At 46.7% G+C, this 17,534-nt stretch overlaps 2 protein-coding genes across 2 annotated transcripts in view; one reads left to right on the top strand and one right to left on the bottom strand.

The window, feature by feature from the left end:
* Window positions 1–480: 480 nt before the first annotated feature.
* On the bottom strand, window positions 481–6,992 carry LOC110123304 (C-X-C motif chemokine 17). Its single transcript, XM_020871105.2, has 4 exons — window positions 6,696–6,992; window positions 3,113–3,193; window positions 1,953–2,054; window positions 481–906 (listed from the first exon to the last, which is right to left on the bottom strand). Exons 1-4 carry the CDS (start codon window positions 6,772–6,774, stop codon window positions 809–811), a joined length of 360 nt encoding a protein of 119 aa, XP_020726764.1. The 5' UTR covers window positions 6,775–6,992; the 3' UTR covers window positions 481–808.
* A 10,307-nt stretch (window positions 6,993–17,299) lies between these two features.
* The window catches only part of CD177 (CD177 molecule), a 42,606-nt gene continuing 42,371 nt past the window's right edge, over window positions 17,300–17,534 (top strand). Inside the window, exon 1 of the mRNA XM_070450762.1 lies at window positions 17,300–17,459. The gene's annotated coding sequence lies outside the window, so the exon portion shown is untranslated. The remainder of the gene's footprint in view (window positions 17,460–17,534) is intronic.

The following is a 17,534-nucleotide window of genomic DNA, read 5'->3' as shown; positions in this document are numbered from 1 at the left end:
ATGGACAGCAGAGCCCAGCAGGTTATAGTCCGTAAGGCCGCAAAGAATCCGTCATGACTGGTGACTGAACACTCTAGCCTTGAGCTCTGCCCTCGCACATATGTCTTCTGTAGTTGCCTGGAAACTTAGAGAGTCCGGTGACCACTGATGATGAAGATGGTGGTGATAATCATAAATGCTGAGTAAGCATTTTATGTGCTAGGGAATGGAGCCAGGTTCTTTTTAAACTTATATTATCTTTAGTAAGACAATGTCTGATTCATTGCTTTCACTGCTTTCTTTGCCCTACCTAGCTCTTACCTCAGGAAGGTTTGTTGGATGAGTAAAAGAGTAAAAATTTAGGCAGCAGAGAGAGACTGAAGGTGGTGTTGGATAGAGGTGTGTATATAATCTGGAAATGGTTTGGAATGAACAGGGTTAAGTGGATCGTCTGGATTGAACGTGCGTTTCGAGACCCCATTTGAAAATGATTTTGATCTATTACATTTAAGTATATTTATTGATTTTGTTTGCTATTTTCCTGCTTGTGTTTATAGTCGGGGAGGACCAGCTCTAGGTACTCAGAGGTTCTTGGTTTCTTTCAGGTAAGTAAGCTTAACACTGTGTCAGGGGCAGTCCCAGGAAAAGAGTGAAAGTGAAGAAGGCACTAGAGGGGGCAACAATCTCAGGGAAAATGCTTTTGGGATGATTTAGGGAGTGGGGACAGGAGGGGGGGGGAGACGTGAGGTGGGAGAAGTGTGTCTCCTAGGTGCACTCACGGCTTTGTTGACTGAGAATGTTTCATCGGGAGGGTGGGGTCTCAGAGCACCTATAAGGGCAGAGCAATGGTTTCTAGCACACATCGTGTGAGAAATTGCTGGCAGGCTTTGGAGAGCGTGTTTGACTTCCTGTGGTGTCTTCGGTGTCCTAGGGTGAAGAGAAAAGGGAGACACTGCAGTTAAAAACATTTTTAGAATTTATTTTTTTTTTAATGAGAGCTTTTAAAATGTTACAAGTGAGACTCATCCCATGGGGGAAAAATTTAAATGAAAAAATATCTACAGTAAGGAGATAAAAGATGCCCCAACCCTGCTTCCACTCCTGATTCTTGTGAGTACTATTGTTACTAGTTTGCTGTATGGTTTTCCAAACCTTTTGTATATAAACGTAATTGTTGTTGCTTAGTCGCTCAGTGGCATCTCTTTGCCAACCCATGGACTGTAGCCTGCCAGGATCCTCTGTGGGATTTCCCAGGCAAGAATGCTGGAGTGAGTTGCCACTTCTTTCTCTAGGGATCATCCCATTGTTGATCATGTAATATCATAATAATGCCACAATATCCATCAGTTTAACACTTAACAGTATACTTTTTATATGACATTTCATTATACCTAGACCAGGGAGGAATCTCATCGTTTCACCCCGACACTGGTGTCATAGTCAGAGATCAGTGACCAGGTTGCCAACAGCCCCTCTCCCTCCATTCTGATAAACACTGGCATTCAATCGTCAGAGGTTTTGGTGAGCCATCCTCTAGTATTAGGGGAATTGTGTTTTACTTTTCCTGCTCTTCCTGTTTCCCCACTCGTTGACCTTGAATAGGATGACCTTGAGTAGGATGAGCTTGAGTAGGATGAGCTAATCCTGATCTTCATTTCATCTCTCTTGTCTCTTAACCCCTGCTTCAACCCTAGCTGGGGCTTCCCTGGTGGCTCAGATGGTAAAGAATCCACCTGCAATGCAGGAGACCCAGGCTCGATCCCTGGGTCAGGAAGATCCCCTGGAGAAGGAAATGACAACCCACTCCAGGATTCTTGCCTGGAAAACCCCAAGGACAGAGGAGCCTGGGGGGCTATAGTCCGTGGGGCTGCAAAGAGTCAGACACGACTGAATCACTGACACTTGCACTCTCATCCCTAGTCGATTCCACAGAGCGACTCTGTTTTAAGGAGGGTCATTCTTTGACAACTTACTGGTTTTCTTCATCCTGCCCTTGAAATGATCACAGGGACATGGCTTCTTTGTCAGCCTGGGCGCTGTCATGAGTGTTCTTCTAGGGGCTCTCAGGAACCAATCTGAAATAAGGGGGTTGCTGCTTAGGAAGGTTCATATGTTTGAGGGCCAGGACTTGACTTGCCATCTCCTTACCTCTCAGTTGTTTTCCATATTTCAGTGGGAAAGGGTCAACACAGAACAGTTATATGAGCACCAGGGTCTCTAAATTGTTTTGCTGACCTGTATGGACAAGAATGGGCTTTCCCGATAGCTCAGTTGGTAGAGAATCCACCTGCAATGCAGGAGACCCTAGTTCAATTCCTGGGTCAGGAAGATCCGCTGGAGAAGGGATAGGCTACCCACTCAAGTATTTGGGGGCTTCCCTTGTGGTTCAGCTGGTAAAGAATCTGCCTGCAAAGCAGGAGACCTGGGTTTGATCCCTGAGCTGGGGAGATCCCCTGGAGAAGGGAAAGGCTACCCATTCCAGTATTCTGGCCTGGGGAATTCTCTGGACTGTACAGTCCATGGAGTCGCAAAGAGCCAGACACGACTGAGCGTGTTTCACTTTCATGGGCAAGAATTTGGTGGCAGGTTTGGAGGAAGCATCAGAGTGTCATTAGGAAGACCAAAAAAATGAGCAATGAGTGGGAGGGAGGTCCGAGAGGGAGGGGACATAAGTATGCATATGACTGATGCACATTGTTGTATGGCAGAAGCCAACACAATATTGTAAATTTATGGTCCTCTAATTAAACATAAATTTAAAAAATGAGGAATAAGAGGTGTCTGCCTTTCAGTGGCTGCTTTACTTCGACTAAGCCATTTTGCCCCTCTGATTTCAGTCTTGCCCGTGAGTAAAATAAGGCTGAGAATGGGGTCCAGGAAGGTCTTGGAAGGCAGCCCTGGGTTGTTGGGGAAAAGGGTAAGGGAGAGGGGGCCAGCCAGACCTTCAGCCTGGACCCTGGACCCTGGAGGAGTCTGGCTCTTACATGAGACTCAGGAAGAAATGGTGGTGGGCTCGGGAGAGGGCAGGGGGTGAGGGCAGCTCAGGTAATATCTGCTCTGCTCTCAGAGGGATTCAGGGGAGCAAATGGGGATCTCGACGGTGCACTGTTGTTGTCGATATGGTGTTACTGACCTTGGCACTCACATTCTTGGCCTCCTTCTCGAAGCCACCTCCCAGAAGCCTGGCGTTGGTCCCTCTGGCCTCTGGCGACCGCTGTGGGAAGGAAACTGGTCACTTCCAGGAACTGGAAAGGAAGGCCCCAAGGCCCTTTTCCCTGTGCCTCTGGGTCAGCGCAGCTCCGTTGCGCTTCCTATTTACTGAGGGAGCTAGGGTACTTCAAGAGAGGGGTATTGTCAATGGATAAGGAATCGAAGCATAAAATCTGGCCTAGAGAAAAGCTTAGCTGTAGGTAGGCAGAGAAAGAATAGCTTCTGGATAGAAGAGAGGACAAAAGGTAGGGGTGTTGATCAAGACCTGACAACTTCCCCCATTAAAGTCCCTACCCTACACACGTTATTCTCCTGACTTAAGAAATAAGAGCAAAGAGTAGATTATTCCATAAACCAGTTAGGAACTTCACCTGACCTCTGTGTTTGGTTGTATTTGAATCCATAGTCCCCATTCAACTGTTAATATAAGAGGATGGTATTTACCTTTGTCCCTCTGGAACAAATCCATTTCTCCTTTTGTCTCTATTCAAGTCTGTCTTATCACCTGATGCTCTCTTATGCCCGTTTTGTGTTTCTTGATATCATTACCAAGCTGTTGTTATAGCATTGCACTAATTAAGTGCATCACCATCTCTTTTATTTTGAGGTGAGAAAACCGAGGCCCAGAGAGAGTCAATGCAATGCTCAAGTTCATAGAGTTAATGGTGACTCATCTGGGGCTAAAACCTAGGTCCAAGGCTCTTAGCCTTTTAGTCTCTCTTCGAACCTACATGACCTAATGTCATGAGAGCTATTTATCATAAGTAATTTTCTAATTAATAGGTAATCTTATAAGGAATTTGTTATTGTAAGTAATTTATTTCTTAACATTGTCATTGCTTCTCAGTTTCATATTTTTTCCCCATTTCCCCATGAAAAGCATATTAAGCAGGTATGCTGTTGTTTTAAGAGATAAAGCAAGATCAGATTTTATTTGGCGATTTCTGGGCAGGAGGATTGTGTAGTGTTATTTCTGCTCACCAGACTTGGTCCAACATTGCAACTACCCTTGCCTGGGAAACGGGAATTGAGCCTGTAATTGCATTCCCTGGGGGCCTCAGTGAGCTTTCCCCGTCTTATTGCCCTTATGCCTTTGAAGCTACTTGAGAATGAAATTTTACTCACTCGATTTATTGAATACTTACTAGGTTCACATTATCCATCATTTACTCTTTACAACAGTTGTAGATGCTAAATGGTATGAATTCAAGTCTGAGTCTAAAGGTCCGGGTGAGTCTAAATGTGTCACCATATTTGAGAATTATTGGTAAAGCAGCGGCTCCCCTGGGGAGTGGGTTACCCTCCAGGGGATGTTTGGCCATGTCTGGAGATATTTTTGGCTGTATTAACACGGTGGGGGTAGGGAAAGTCTGCTGTTGGCTTCTAGAGGGTAGAGGCCACTCAGATGTTGATAAACAGGTTAGAAAGAACAGAACAGTGCACCCTGCCCCCCTTACAAGAGGACTTAATCTCTAATGTCAACAGAGCTGCTATGAAACCCAGGTGTCCAGTCTCTTAAGGGGAACATTTTGAACTTAGAAACCTGAGGATTTATTCTTCCACTTAGATGTATTTACCTAGCACCTTGCCGGGTCATGGGAGGGACATGGAAACAAGATACCAGGTTGTGCCAGGGGTGAGGTTACCGCTCAGAAGGGCAGGGGTTGGGGTAGGAGACGCACTGACACTCAACTCAAGGTGGAACGTGGACCGTGCAGAGAGAGTCCAGTTGGGGCCAAGTTTGTGCAGGGAGAGGAGGACTCATGTCTGCCTCTGGAACACATCAGGGCGGCTGTGGGAGCAGAACTGAGCTGGTGGGAGGACGCAAGAGCAGTTGGGGAGCAGACGAGGTTCCGAGATCCCAGCTGAGAGGAACTCGGGCCCGTGTTAGTGCGGGGGTGCAGGGGGGATGGTCGGGAAAGGCGGTCATGACTGGAGCTTGGAGTCCAGGCTGAGGTCTCCAGCCTGGGGTCCCGTCACAGCAGTGGAAAAGACTTCCCTCCCAGAATGCTGGTCTAGGGCCAACCCCACCGGGCCATGGGGCCCAGCGGCTTCCAGAGAACTCTGTAAGGGAGAAGATTCTGGAAATGGGTGCAGAAGGATAGACTGCTGATTTTAGGACCCACTTGATGCTGCTGCTAAGTCACGTCAGTCATGTCTGACTCTGTACGACCCCATAGGCGGCAGCCCACCAGGTTCCCATCCCTGGAAGTCTCCAGGCAAGAATACTGGAGTGGGTTGCCATTGCCTTCTCCCACTCGATGCTGAGTGTGTAACAAAGCTATTTCACCTGAAAGTAGCGCTTGGGGAGATGGTCACTTAGGATGGGAACATAGGTGGGGAGGGGGTACCTTCTGCACAGTTGTTCTGCTAAGGGCTGGGCCACTCCGGCTCTAGGGAACAGTGGAGCAGATTCGGAACTCCTAACCCAGGATCTGCTTCCTAAAGGTGAGCTGTTCAAACAGGGCCGGTGTGCAGTCTTGCCCCCACCAGGCCACAGGCGCGAGGCCTTGTACCCAGAACACAGAAGCAGAGCCGAGAACCAAGGTCACCCCCAAAGCTGACTGAGCCTCTTTGTAACTGTTGCCTGGAGAACCCCATGGACAGAGGAACCTGGTGGGCTACAGTCCATAGGTCACAAAGAGTCGGACGTGGCCGAAGTGACGTGACACACACATGTAACCGCTGCCAAAAGCCCACGATCATCACTAACAGGCTTCCTGACTCCAAATTAGTCAAAGATGCCCACTCCAGTAAACACCCTATAAAGCCCCAATCAGTCCCCTAACGCCAGCCTTCCAGCAGGAACTGTCTTTGTCTTGAGGCTATAAAAATTGGCTATTAACCCACTAACACCGTCGACTCTCCCTGGCCTGTCAGGAGTTGTCGGCCCGCTGTGCTTGCAGGGCCCACGTTATCTCTGCTCTTTGTTCTTAATAAACTCACTCCCTTCTGTAATGCTCTGTGTCTGGAAATTCTTTTCCAACCAGCGCTCGGATTGTCTCAATAGCTCAGTGTGGTCACAGCTTCAAACACAGGTATTTACCTGGTGGTGTGATTTTTCTGGTTTATCACCTTACCATGAAAAAGCATTAAGAATTATTGGGGCATGTCTGGTGTACTAGGAAGAATATAATCGAGGATGACTGACTGACTGGGTGCACACTTGCTTTCAACACCCTCCTTGCACGGCCTCCAGGCTCAGTCCCCAGGACACTCAATACCCCCGGAGAGGGGCTGGGGGAGAGGTAAGGTCCTCTCCTGCCAGCTACCCTTGCAGACACTCCATACACACAGGCTCCTTCAACTTCACGACACTCAGGATTTACGTTCAGTTCATTCCTTTTTGTAAATGAAGAAACAGGCACCCAGACAGGCTAACTCACCACTAATCCCCGTAGCTTGCAGGGGCTACATTTTACCGCATGTGTGGTCATGCTCTTTCCTGTGTCGCCATGTTTCTGCCCCCTTTTTATCTTTCGTAGAAAGTGGGCTTTTTTTTTTACCTGTGTGTGAGCTGCTGGAGACTGCGGACATCAGCATTAGTGGCAGCAACAGGAGGAGGGAGGAGATGAGAACCTTCATTTCACCTGTCGATGCTGCTGCGGGGCGACTCTTCAGCAGCTCCCAGTGAGAGGGTCCCCACTTCTCCCGGCGGCTCAGGCCGTGCGTGGAACGTGGCTGGGATGGGGGGCGGGGTCTGCACTTTACTCCCCGGCCAGCGTTCTCATTAGAGGGCGGGAAGGGCTGAGTGGCGCTGGCCTTGTTAGGTAACAGGTCGGACCATGTGTTTTATGGGAATCTGGGAGGCAAAACTGGCCAAACAAATGAAGCCTTTGTAGGAACACGAGAGGGTGACCGGTAACCTGGCAGTCATGCTCATCCCCTCCCTTCTTCCTCCCGCCTCCCCACCCCACAATGTGTTATGATTTCTTCTTGTGGCTTTTGTGAATTTCCTTATACGTTTGAGTGACGTTTTCTAGCTTAGTGTCTGGCAGGAAAAGTGAGGGCTAAGGGTTGGCAAAGAGGATGGCACAGCCTGTCTCCCCTCTGCCTTCCCCACTCCCAGCCTCGGCACAGTATCAGACGTCGTGGTGTCCCCACTGTGGACAGTGTCCTCCAAGTCTGTGGCCACATAAGGAGGGAAGCAGAGCGGATGGAGGAGAGGCTCTTCTCCCTTGCCCAAACACCGCCCTGGGGCACTGGGTCAAAGCAGGCCTCCTTGTTGTCGGTCAGGCAGGTGGCTGTGGCCTTGTTGTTGTTGTTCAGTTGCTAAGTCGTGTCCGACTCTCTGCAATCCCATGGACTGCAGCACGCCAGGCTTCCGTGTCCATCACTAACTCCTGGAGCTTGCTCACACTCATGTCCATTGAGTCGATGATGCCTCTCATCCTCTATCGTGCCCTTCTCCTCCTGCCTTCAATCTTTCCCAACACAGGGTCTTTTCCAATGAGTCGGCTCTTTGCATCAGGTGGCCAAAGTATTGGAACTTTGTGGTATATGGCCTCATGGCTCCTGCCTAGAGGAGAGGGACGTGGGTTGGCGGAAGACCCTCAAGGCTTCAGGTCCAAGAGGATTTGAGAAGCAAAAGCCACAGTAGGGACAGTGTCTGCCCAGGTTGCTGGGACTCCTGGTGCGAGATCTTGTTTGAAATCAGTCCAAGATGAAAGAGAGAAGTGATACTTCTTGGAGCAAACATTAACGGTCCAGAAGGGCAGCGCTTACTGACGTGACTCATTCCAAAGACTTCAGGAACTGGGCTCAAAAATAGAAGAGAAGCTGGTCTTAAGGGCTGAGAGCTGTTTGTGGGGCTAAAAGAAAGAAAATAAGTGCTTAGTTATGTCCGACTCTTTGCGACACTTTGGACTATAGCCCACCAGGCTCCTCTGTCGACGGGGTTTTCCAGGCAAGAGTACCGGAGCAGATTGCCATTTCCTCCTCCAGGGGATCTTCCTGACCCAGGGACTGAACCCGAGTCTCCTGTGTCTCCTGCATTGCAGGCAGATTCTTTACCTGCTGAGCCGTTGCGGAAGCCCTTGTGGGGCTGAGGGGAAGGTTAACAAGGAAGTCCTCCCTGTTCCTCCAGGCAGGACTGAGAAAAGGTGGTGTGACTTTGTTCTAGTCCAGAGGAGGGAAGAGGCCAGGCATGGCTTTTGTCTGCTCATCCCTACCCTGTCATTTTCAGATGATTTTCACCTGTGGACCTGTTGGAGACTTGATTGTAGACTTTACTACAAAGTTTATAAGCATCAGCAGGTGCCTGGCACTTCCCTGGACAGTGGAGACTCTCCTTGAGTCGAAGGCGCCGTCTGAGCTTGGTCTAATGTGTAAAGCACTAATGTGGCTCCTTCCTGGAAAATTATTATTAAAAAAAATTTTTTTTTATTCATTTACTTATGGTTGCCCTGAGTTGTTGCTTTGCACAGGCTTTCTCTAGTTGCAGTGAGAGGGGGCTACTCTTCATTGTGGTGCTTCTCACTGTGGTGGCTTCTCTTGTTGTGGATCATGGGCTCAAGGCACACCGGCTCATTAGCTGTGGCACCCTGGCTTAATTGCTCTGTGGCATGTGGGATCTTCCTGGACTGGGGATCGATCCCATGTCCCTTGTTTTGGCAGGTGGATTCTTATCCACTGAGCCACTACTCCCTGGAAATTTCTAACCATGGTCTCTGTCCTCAGGACCCTCAAGTCTAACCAGGGAGATGACACACACTTCATAAAACCTGGGGATATTGTGCAATCAAATTTCAGAAGTGGCAGCAGTTCACAGTGGACGGTGAGTGGCTCTAAAACCTTGGGGTTCAGTGGAACTTGGGCTGGGTCTGGAGGGTGGGGTAGGGTTTCTGTTGATAGAAGGCAGGGAGGAGGGCAGGGCTGAGAAGGAGCACAGAGCTGACTGGTGGGGATTTTTGAGGCAGGGCTGTTAATTGTTCACTTGTAAGTTCCTAAACTTACGTAGGGCCTGGCACTTTGTGGGTGCTCTGCAAATATTTGTTGAACTGACTGATATTTTTGTAAGCCTTTATCTAGACCTGCTATGTTAGAAAGCATGTGAAAGCGCAGTCCATTATCGGGAAAACATTTTTCTGATAGAAGCTCACGCACACACATGGAGCCTGAGGTGGTGTTTTACTTCCTCATCGAGTCCTCCTCCAGTCTGCCTCAAGGCTGCTAATCAGGGGGCTCCTCCCGCAGCTTCCTCCAGGTTCCCTCAATCTGTTCACCCCCATCGTCTCCCCAAGTCCTGACTCCCTAGCGGTTCACTCCATCTGATTTTCCCCTCTATGGACTTGCAAAGGGGTGTCGGGTCCTATTTCCTGTGGTAGAGGACTTTGGGTCTCTCAGCTGCATTGATGTAAGACACTCACTCCCAAGACAGACTTTTCTCTTGTTAATATAGACAATCACTTAGGGCTTCCCAGGTGGCGCTAGTAGTAAAGAATCCACCTGCCAATGCAGGAAACACAAGAGACAGGTTCGCTCTTTGGGTCAGGAAGATCCCCTGGAGTAGGCAATGCCAACCCGCTCCAGTATTCTTGCCTGAAAAATCCTACAGTCAGAGGAGCCTGGTGGGCTACAGTCCATCGGGTCATAAAGAGTCAGACACGACTGAGCACACACGCTGAGAGCTCACCCTGAGAACTTCAATTATGTCAAGTACAGTCTTTGTGTCTTACAAAGGTCTCCTTCCAGGAAGGAGGTGAGGGGAAAGTGGGAGAAATAACCGTTTTCTACTGTTACTTGGTTTCCCCTCTTCAGTATACTTAATGTGAATATGTGTGTGTGTGTGCTTAGCCGTGTCCGACTCTTTGCAACCCCATAGACTGTAGCCCGCCAGGCTCCTCTGTCCATGTACAGTGTACTTAGACATTTAAAAATGCTTGTTAATCATATCATATCCATGCTTCCTGTTGCTCTAAGAGTCATTTATTCATACACACAGTCAAGTGACACAAGAGACATAGGAGGAGGCAACCCTCTCCAGTATTCTTGCCTGGAGAATCCTATGCACAGAGGAGCCTGGTGGGCTATGGTCCATAGGGTTGCAAAGAGTTGGACAGGACTGAAGCGACTCAGAGAGCATCGGAGTCCCTAATGTATTTGGGTGGTGGCTTCCGAGAAGAAGAAGGTGTGGCGTTTCTCTGAAGGGCTCTCACCCAACACGTAGACCTGTGGAGGGTTAGTCCAACTGCTCCGTGATTTGTTCAAGGTCACGGTTAGTTTGCCTCCAAGCCAGAGAAGAATTCCAGTTTCCTGACCTGCTGGAATGCCTTAATGGGCAGCTGCCTGGCTGCTATGTGCGCCAGTGGGGGGCGGGGCACCAATACCCTGGATTATCCAGAGGTAAATGTCTGGTTGAACCATGACTGCAAAAATCTGGGACGCTTGCATTCTCTCTTTTTCACTTTGAACTTGAAATGAGGAAAATGAGAGCCTAGAAAACCCATAGTGGATGATTTTCACAGGGGGCTGACAAGATGCGCCGATGAGGCGCAGGTAACACCGGTGTTACCTCTTATCAACATGTTTCTCACGTGACTGCAGTGCTCTGATGCTGGGTTGGATTCTCTCCCTCAGTAAGATCAGGGACCAGGTCTGATTCATCCTTGTGTCTCTAGCGCATCGCAGGCTCTAATAGATATTTCTTTTTTAAAAAAAAATTTACTTATTTTAATTGGAGGATAATTGCTTAACAATATTGTGACAATTTTTGCCATACATCAGTGTGACTCAGCCATAGGTACACATATGTTCCCCCCCATTCTGAACCCTCCTCCCACCTCCCTCCCCATCCCTCCAGGTTGTCACAGAGCATGAGCTTTGGGTGCCCTGCTCCATACATCAAACTCGGGCTGGTTATCTATTTTACATATGGTAATGTGTATGTTTCAAAGCTGTTCTCGCAAATCATCCCACCCTCTCCTTCTCCCGCTGAGTCCAAAAGTCTGTGTCTCCTTTGCTGCCCTGCACAAGGATTGTTGGTACTTTCTAGATTCCATGTATATGTGTTAATACACGATATTTGTCTTCCTCTTTCTGACTTATTTCACTAAATACTTCTTAAAAATAAAACAGCAGAGTTTCCCTGGAGGCTCAGTGGGAATGATAACCTAGGGGTGTGGAGTTGGGAGGGAGGTTTCAGAGGGAGGGGGACATGTGTTTGCCTGTGGCTGATTCATGGTGATGTTTGGCAGAAACTATCACAATATTGTAAAGTAATTATCTTCCGGTGAAAAATAAAAGTTAAAAAAAAAAAAAAAAAGAATCTGCCTGCCAATGCTGGAGACATGGGTTCTATCCCTGGCCCGTGAAGATGCCACATGCTGTGAAACAACTAAGCCCGTGCAATCACAACTCCTGAACCTGCGCTCTGCAACCCAGGATCGACAACTACTGAGCCCTTGCGCTGCAACTACTGAAGCCGGAGCGCCCATGGGCCCGTGCTCTGCAACAAGAGAAGCCACGGCAATGAGAAGCCTGCGCCCCGCAACTAGAGAAAAGCCCGTGCAACAGTGAAGAGCCAGCACAGACAGTAAGTAAAACAACAAAAAGTATACACGTCCACAGATACGGAATGACTGGGGCAGCAGCGTAAGTCAAGACTCCAATCTCCTCGGGTGAACTAAGGTGGAATTTCGCTTCTAAATACAGGAGAAGTGTTCAGTATGAGGACGTGATTCATCCTATGGCTCTGCAGCTGTGCTTGGAATCCTCCCAGGATATGAGTTTCTGCTCTGGTTGACATACTTCACTTGCCCATCAGAAAGTGACCAGAAAGTGTTGGGGAGCTTCAGAATACGTCATTTTGGAAATGGCTCAGGGAAGACATAGGGGGTGCATGGTGGTTATTCACAAGTACTTGAAGTTCTGTTGTGTGAAAAGGTTTGAGACTTGTTTCCATGCCTACAGAGAGTAACAGGAGGCTTGGCGAGTCTGCACCAGACACATTTTGGCTCAGGATGAGAAAGAACTATCAGAGGAAAGTAAATATCCTTGGACAACTATAGGTTTACTGGCAGAGTTCAGGCAGGAGCTGGGTGTCTGAAAATAGCTGTCACAGTGATTTGTTGTTTCTTGAAGATTCCAAGGGTAGAGCTTGGCTTGGAACCCAGGATTCCACTAATACTACATTTTATTAGGTATTATAAAATCTGCCCTTTGAAAAGTGACACTTCTCTATGATGTCAGCCCAGGTCTCTGTGATTCTGGCTCCCAGTCAGTGTGGGTGGTTGTGATTCTCTTACCTACGCTGAGACTTGGACGTCACCTGCTCTGCCAACCCTCCCGCCGCCTTTATAGCTGAGAATGGTCACCATCAAGTGTATTTACTGCATGTTCATGCCCACAAGGTGGCAGCACTGCCCACTCGTGTTTCCAACCACTCTATTCTGTTAGACACTCGGTCGTGTGACTCTGCAATCCCCTGGACTGTAGCCTGCCAGGCTCCTCTGTCCATGGGGATTCTCCAGGCAAGAATACTGCAGTGGGTTGTCCTGCCCTCCTCCAGGGGATATTCCAGACCCAGGGATCGAAGCCGCGTCTCCTGCATTGCAGGCAGATTCTTACTGTCTGAGCCATTACAAAGGCTCCACTCTATTCTGGGATGTGGGTAAATCTGAGAGCTCTGATTAGGATTAGAAAAAGGGCACAAGTGAAGTGACTAGGTGAACCTTTTTTTTTTTTTTTTCCCTGCTAAGTGACAGAGTTGAGATGAGTCTCAAGAAATTGCTTTGTAAAAGTGGCAGGCACTTTAGGGAAGTGACTCAAGTTTTAAGGTGCTAATTGATCTCCTGATTATCTTGATCAAATACAGATCTGATTCTTCTAGTGGGGCCTGAGAGTCTGCATTTAAAAAAATTATTTGTTTATCCATTTTTGGCTGTGCTGGGTCTTCGTTACTGCACGAGCTTTTCTCTAGTTGCTGCAAGCAGGGACTACTCTCAAGTTGCAATGCAGGGGCTTCTCACTGTGGTGGCGTCTCTCGTGATACAGCATGGGCTCTGGGCACGCAGGCTTCACTAGTTACGGCTCCCGGGTTCTAGAGCACAGGCTCAATAGTTATGGTTCATGGACTTAGTTGCTCTGCAGCATGTGGAATCTTCCCAGACCAGGAATCAAACCTGTGTCTCCTGCATTGGCAGGCAGATTCTTTACCACTGAGCCACCAGGGAAGCCCAAGATTCTGCATTTTTATTAAGATTTTGCGTGATGCCGTTCCTACTGGTTATTGGACCACGCTCTGAATCATAAAGCTTAGAAGTCATTTACCTGGACCTTTATCAAGAAGAAAGTATAATTCAAAAGGATACTTGCATCCCACTGTTCATAGCAGCACTGTTTACAATAGCCAAGACATGGAGGCAACCTAAGAAGATGTGGTATATATACACAATGGAATATTATTCAGCCACAAAAAGAATGAAATAATGCCATTTGCAACATCATGGATGGGCCTAGAAATAACCATACTAAGTGAAGTAAGTCAGACAAAGACAAATAGCCTATGATATCACTTACATGTAAATCTAAAAGAATGATGCAGATGCACTTATTTACAAAACAGAAATAGACTCAGACAAAACAAACTTATGTTACCAAAGGGAAATGGGGAAGGGATAAATTAGGAGTTTAGGATTAAAGTATACTTGTAATAGATAAGCAGCAAAGACCTACTGTATAGCACAGGAAATTATACTCATTATCTTGTAATAACTTATGATTGAAAAAAAATCTAAAAAAGAGCAGATTCAAATATATATTTGAATCACTTTGCTGTATCCCTGAAACTAACACAACATTGTAAATCAACGATATTTCAATAAATTTTTTAAATAAATTTTTAAAAGGACCACTTGTAAATTGTGAAAGAACAGAGAATGTGAAAAAAGAACAGTGGAAGAACTACATGAAAGATTATCAACTGGAAGAATGACTTAATTGCCTCTTAGCCACTCTATCTGAAAAACAAGCTACAGTTTATTTCCCTTAAAATTTAGAGATTAATGGTGTTTAAAGATATTTACTATAATGAGGACTCTGTGCTGGCCTTGCTGTGTGCTGTGTTCAGCTGCTTCAGTCGTGTCCAACACTTGGTGACCCCATGGACTGTAGCCCCCCAGGCTCCTCTGCCATGGGATTTCCCAGGCAAGAATGCTAAAGTGGCTTGCCATGTCCTCCTCCAGGGGATCTTCCTGACCCAGGGATTGAATCCGAGTCTCCTGTGTCTCCTAGGCAGATTCTTTACCTGCTGAGCCATCAGTGTAATTTGCCATATATTGAAGGAGATGTTGAGACAGAAGCCAAAGTATCAATAATATTGTAATATTATAATATCAATCAATATTGTAATTGGACTTTGCTGGTGGCACCGTGGATAGGAATCCACCTGCCAATCCAAAAGATATCGGTTCAATCCCTGGTCTGGGAAGATTCCACATGCTTTGGGTCAAGTCACCACAGTGAGAATCCCACACATCACAACAAAGAGTAGCCCCGGCTCACCATAACCAGGAAAAGCCTCCGCAAAGCAACGAAGACTCACTGCCGCCAAAAATAAATAAATAAAATAAAAAGCAATATATTGCAATCAATTGTATAATGTATTCACCTTGTTTAAATTATCTGTATTATCTATAGATGGCTTATAAAGCATTTAGTCTAAGTAATTAAAACTTAAAATTACTCCCCCCTTCCCCCGCCCAAAAAGTCATTTAGATTAATTCTCCCTTCCCCCGATTTATGGATGAAGAAAGACTGACATCCAGAGCGAGAGAAGGTTTCTTGCCTGGCATAGCCATGACTTCGGCACTTGGCTTTGTACATCTTAACCCAAGCTTCTCACTCTCTTAGTCCACTTTTTACTCCGCTGTATGTTGTGGCCCTCTTTACTGTTGTGATGGCATCTCTGTAGCCTAAAACTCCCATTTTCACCACCATCCCCTTTGGTCTTTGCTCAGGGCATCACTTTGGTTATCCCGTGTCTATGGGAATAATCAATAGCCTATCTATAATAAGAGTAGAAAAGAGGTGTTTTTTTGTTTGTTTGTTTGTTTGTTTGTTTGAGCCAAAGTGAGGATTGCAGCCTAGGAGACTAGCTATAGTCCATGGGGTCGCACAGAGTCAGACATGACTGAGCAATTGAACACACACAACTTCCAGGAAGGCAGGCGTTTAATTGCTTTTGTTGTTGTTGTTGTTTGTTTTTAAGTATCCTGTTTCCTCAGATCACCAGCCCAGGTTGGATGCATGAGACAAGTGCTCGGGCCTGGTGCACTGGGAAGACCCAGAGGGATCAGATGGAGAGGGAGGTGGGAGTGGGGATCGGGATGGGGAATACATGTAAATCCATGGCTAATTCATGTCAATGCATGACGAAAACCACTACAATATTGTAAAGTAATTAGCCTCCAACTAATAAAAATAAATGAAAAAAAAAAGTATCCTGTTTCCTTCCTTCCTTTCTTCTCCTTTCTTTCTTTCTTTTTTATTGAGGTATAGTCCATTTGTAATGTTAAATTAGACTCAAGTATACAACTTAGTGATTCGATATATTTATAGATTATACTCTACTTATTATAAGGAGCTTACTAGGTGGCTTGGTGGTAAAGAATCCACCTGCCAATGCAGGAGATGTGGATTCTATCCCTGGGTCAGGAAGATACCCTGGAGGAGGAAATGGCAACCTACTGGGCTACAGTCCATGAGGTCACAAAGAGTTGGACACAGCTTAGTGACTGAGTTTGCATGCAACCATGTACAAGGATTCCATTTTCTCCACCTCCTTGCCAGCATTTGTTATTTATAGTATTTTTTTTCCATTTATTTTTATTAGTTGGAGGCTAATTACTTTACATCATTGCAGTGGTTTTTGTCATACATTGAAATGAATTAGCCATGGATTTACATGTATTTACATGTACTATTTATAGTATTTTTGATGGTGGCCATTCTGACCAGTATGAGGTGATATCTCACTTTGATTTTGATTTCCATATTTCTGATTAAAGATAAGATGTTGAGCATTTTTTCATAAGCCCCTTTGGCCATCTGTGTGTCTTCTTTGGAAAAAATGTCCATTTTTCAGTTGGGTTTTTTTTTATACTGAGTCCTCTGAGCTATTTATATATGTTGGATATTACTCCCTTACCCGTCATGTCGGGCTTCCTTGGTGGCTCAGTGGTAAAGAATCTGCCTGCAGTGCAGGATTCACAGGAGACGAAGGTTTAATCCCTGGGTCAGGAAGATCCCCTGGAGGAGGCCAGGGCAACCCACCCCAGTATTCTTGCCTGGAGAATCCTTTGGACAGAGGACCCTGCTGGGCTCAGTCCATAGGATTGCAATGAGTTGGATACAGCTGAGGGAGAGCATGCCTTCAACACAGCAGCAGGCCTCTAGTGCTGGTCTAACGAGGCCGGGAGGGGCGGGCTGAGGAGGAAGTCAGAGCTTAACAGCTATGGAAAGAGGCAGATGGGGCTGCTATTGTTGAAAGGCTCCAATCTCTGGGTGTGTTTTCTGATGGTTTCTGCATTTGCAATCTCCTGCTCTCTGTGACCCTTCCTGGACTCTCCCCACCCCTGCTTCTTCCTCGTTACACACTCCTTTCCCAGTGCACCCTTCCCATGGCCAGAGAATGGCTGTGCAAACAGTTGACAGTTCAATAAAAATGACATTTTATGGGGACGGGGATCCCGCCCCTGTTTCTTCCCTGACAGAGGCTGCAGTTTATAAAAGCAAGCTCTCATGTAGAGTGAGGTGTAATTGTGAGTGTGCTGTTAGGGAACAGGTGTCTAAGTGAAGGGCAAGACAGGAAACAAAAGGCTGAGTGTGGAATCCTGGAAATAGAAGGGGCAAAAATCCCTCTAGAAGGTGGATTTCACTAAGGAGACCTCAGAAATCTTAGTGTCCTCTGCAAAGATGGAATCATTAACATTTATTTGGGTGGGAGAGGAGATTAAATTATGTTGTACGATGCTGTCTTCTTCTGATGCTTAACTTCTTTGTCTCATTTTTGTTGTTTATTTTAAATTAAATTTTTATAATTAAATTTTGGCTGTGCTGGGTCTTTGTTGCTGAGCACAGACTTTCTCTGCTCTTCATTTCAGCACAGGCGCTTCTCATTGCGGTGACTTCTCTTGTTGCTGAGCATGGCCTCTAGAGCACAGTCTCAGTAATTGTGGCAAATGGGCTTCATTGCTCCGGGCATGTGGAATCTTCCCAGACCAGAGATCAAACCTGTGACCCCTGCAGATTCTTTACCACTGGACCACCAGGTAAGTCCTGTTTTAGTTTTTTTTTTTTAATCTGGCAAAACATGGGTGATAACACTCATGGTATTTGCCTGGCAC

This window comes from Odocoileus virginianus, chromosome 20 (assembly GCF_023699985.2).
Source record: "Odocoileus virginianus isolate 20LAN1187 ecotype Illinois chromosome 20, Ovbor_1.2, whole genome shotgun sequence".
In the NCBI taxonomy this organism is placed as follows: Eukaryota; Metazoa; Chordata; class Mammalia; order Artiodactyla; family Cervidae; genus Odocoileus; species Odocoileus virginianus.
Note: the sequence above shows the minus strand (reverse complement) of the source record. Positions and strands in the feature narration are given on the sequence as shown.

What these genes read in the sequence shown, in the direction of transcription:
- LOC110123304 (XM_020871105.2), bottom strand. Translation starts at nt 6,774, where the DNA reads ATGAAGGTTCTCATCTCCTCCCTCCTCCTGTTGCTGCCACTAATGCTG. An exon ending in CCAAGAATGTGAGTGCCAAG is followed by an intron (nt 2,055 to 3,112) that starts GTCAGTAACACC and finishes CCCTTATTTCAG; the next exon opens with ATTGGTTCCTGAGAGCCCCT. An exon ending in GGGCAGGATGAAGAAAACCA is followed by an intron (nt 907 to 1,952) that starts GTAAGTTGTCAA and finishes TCTTCACCCTAG; the next exon opens with GACACCGAAGACACCACAGG.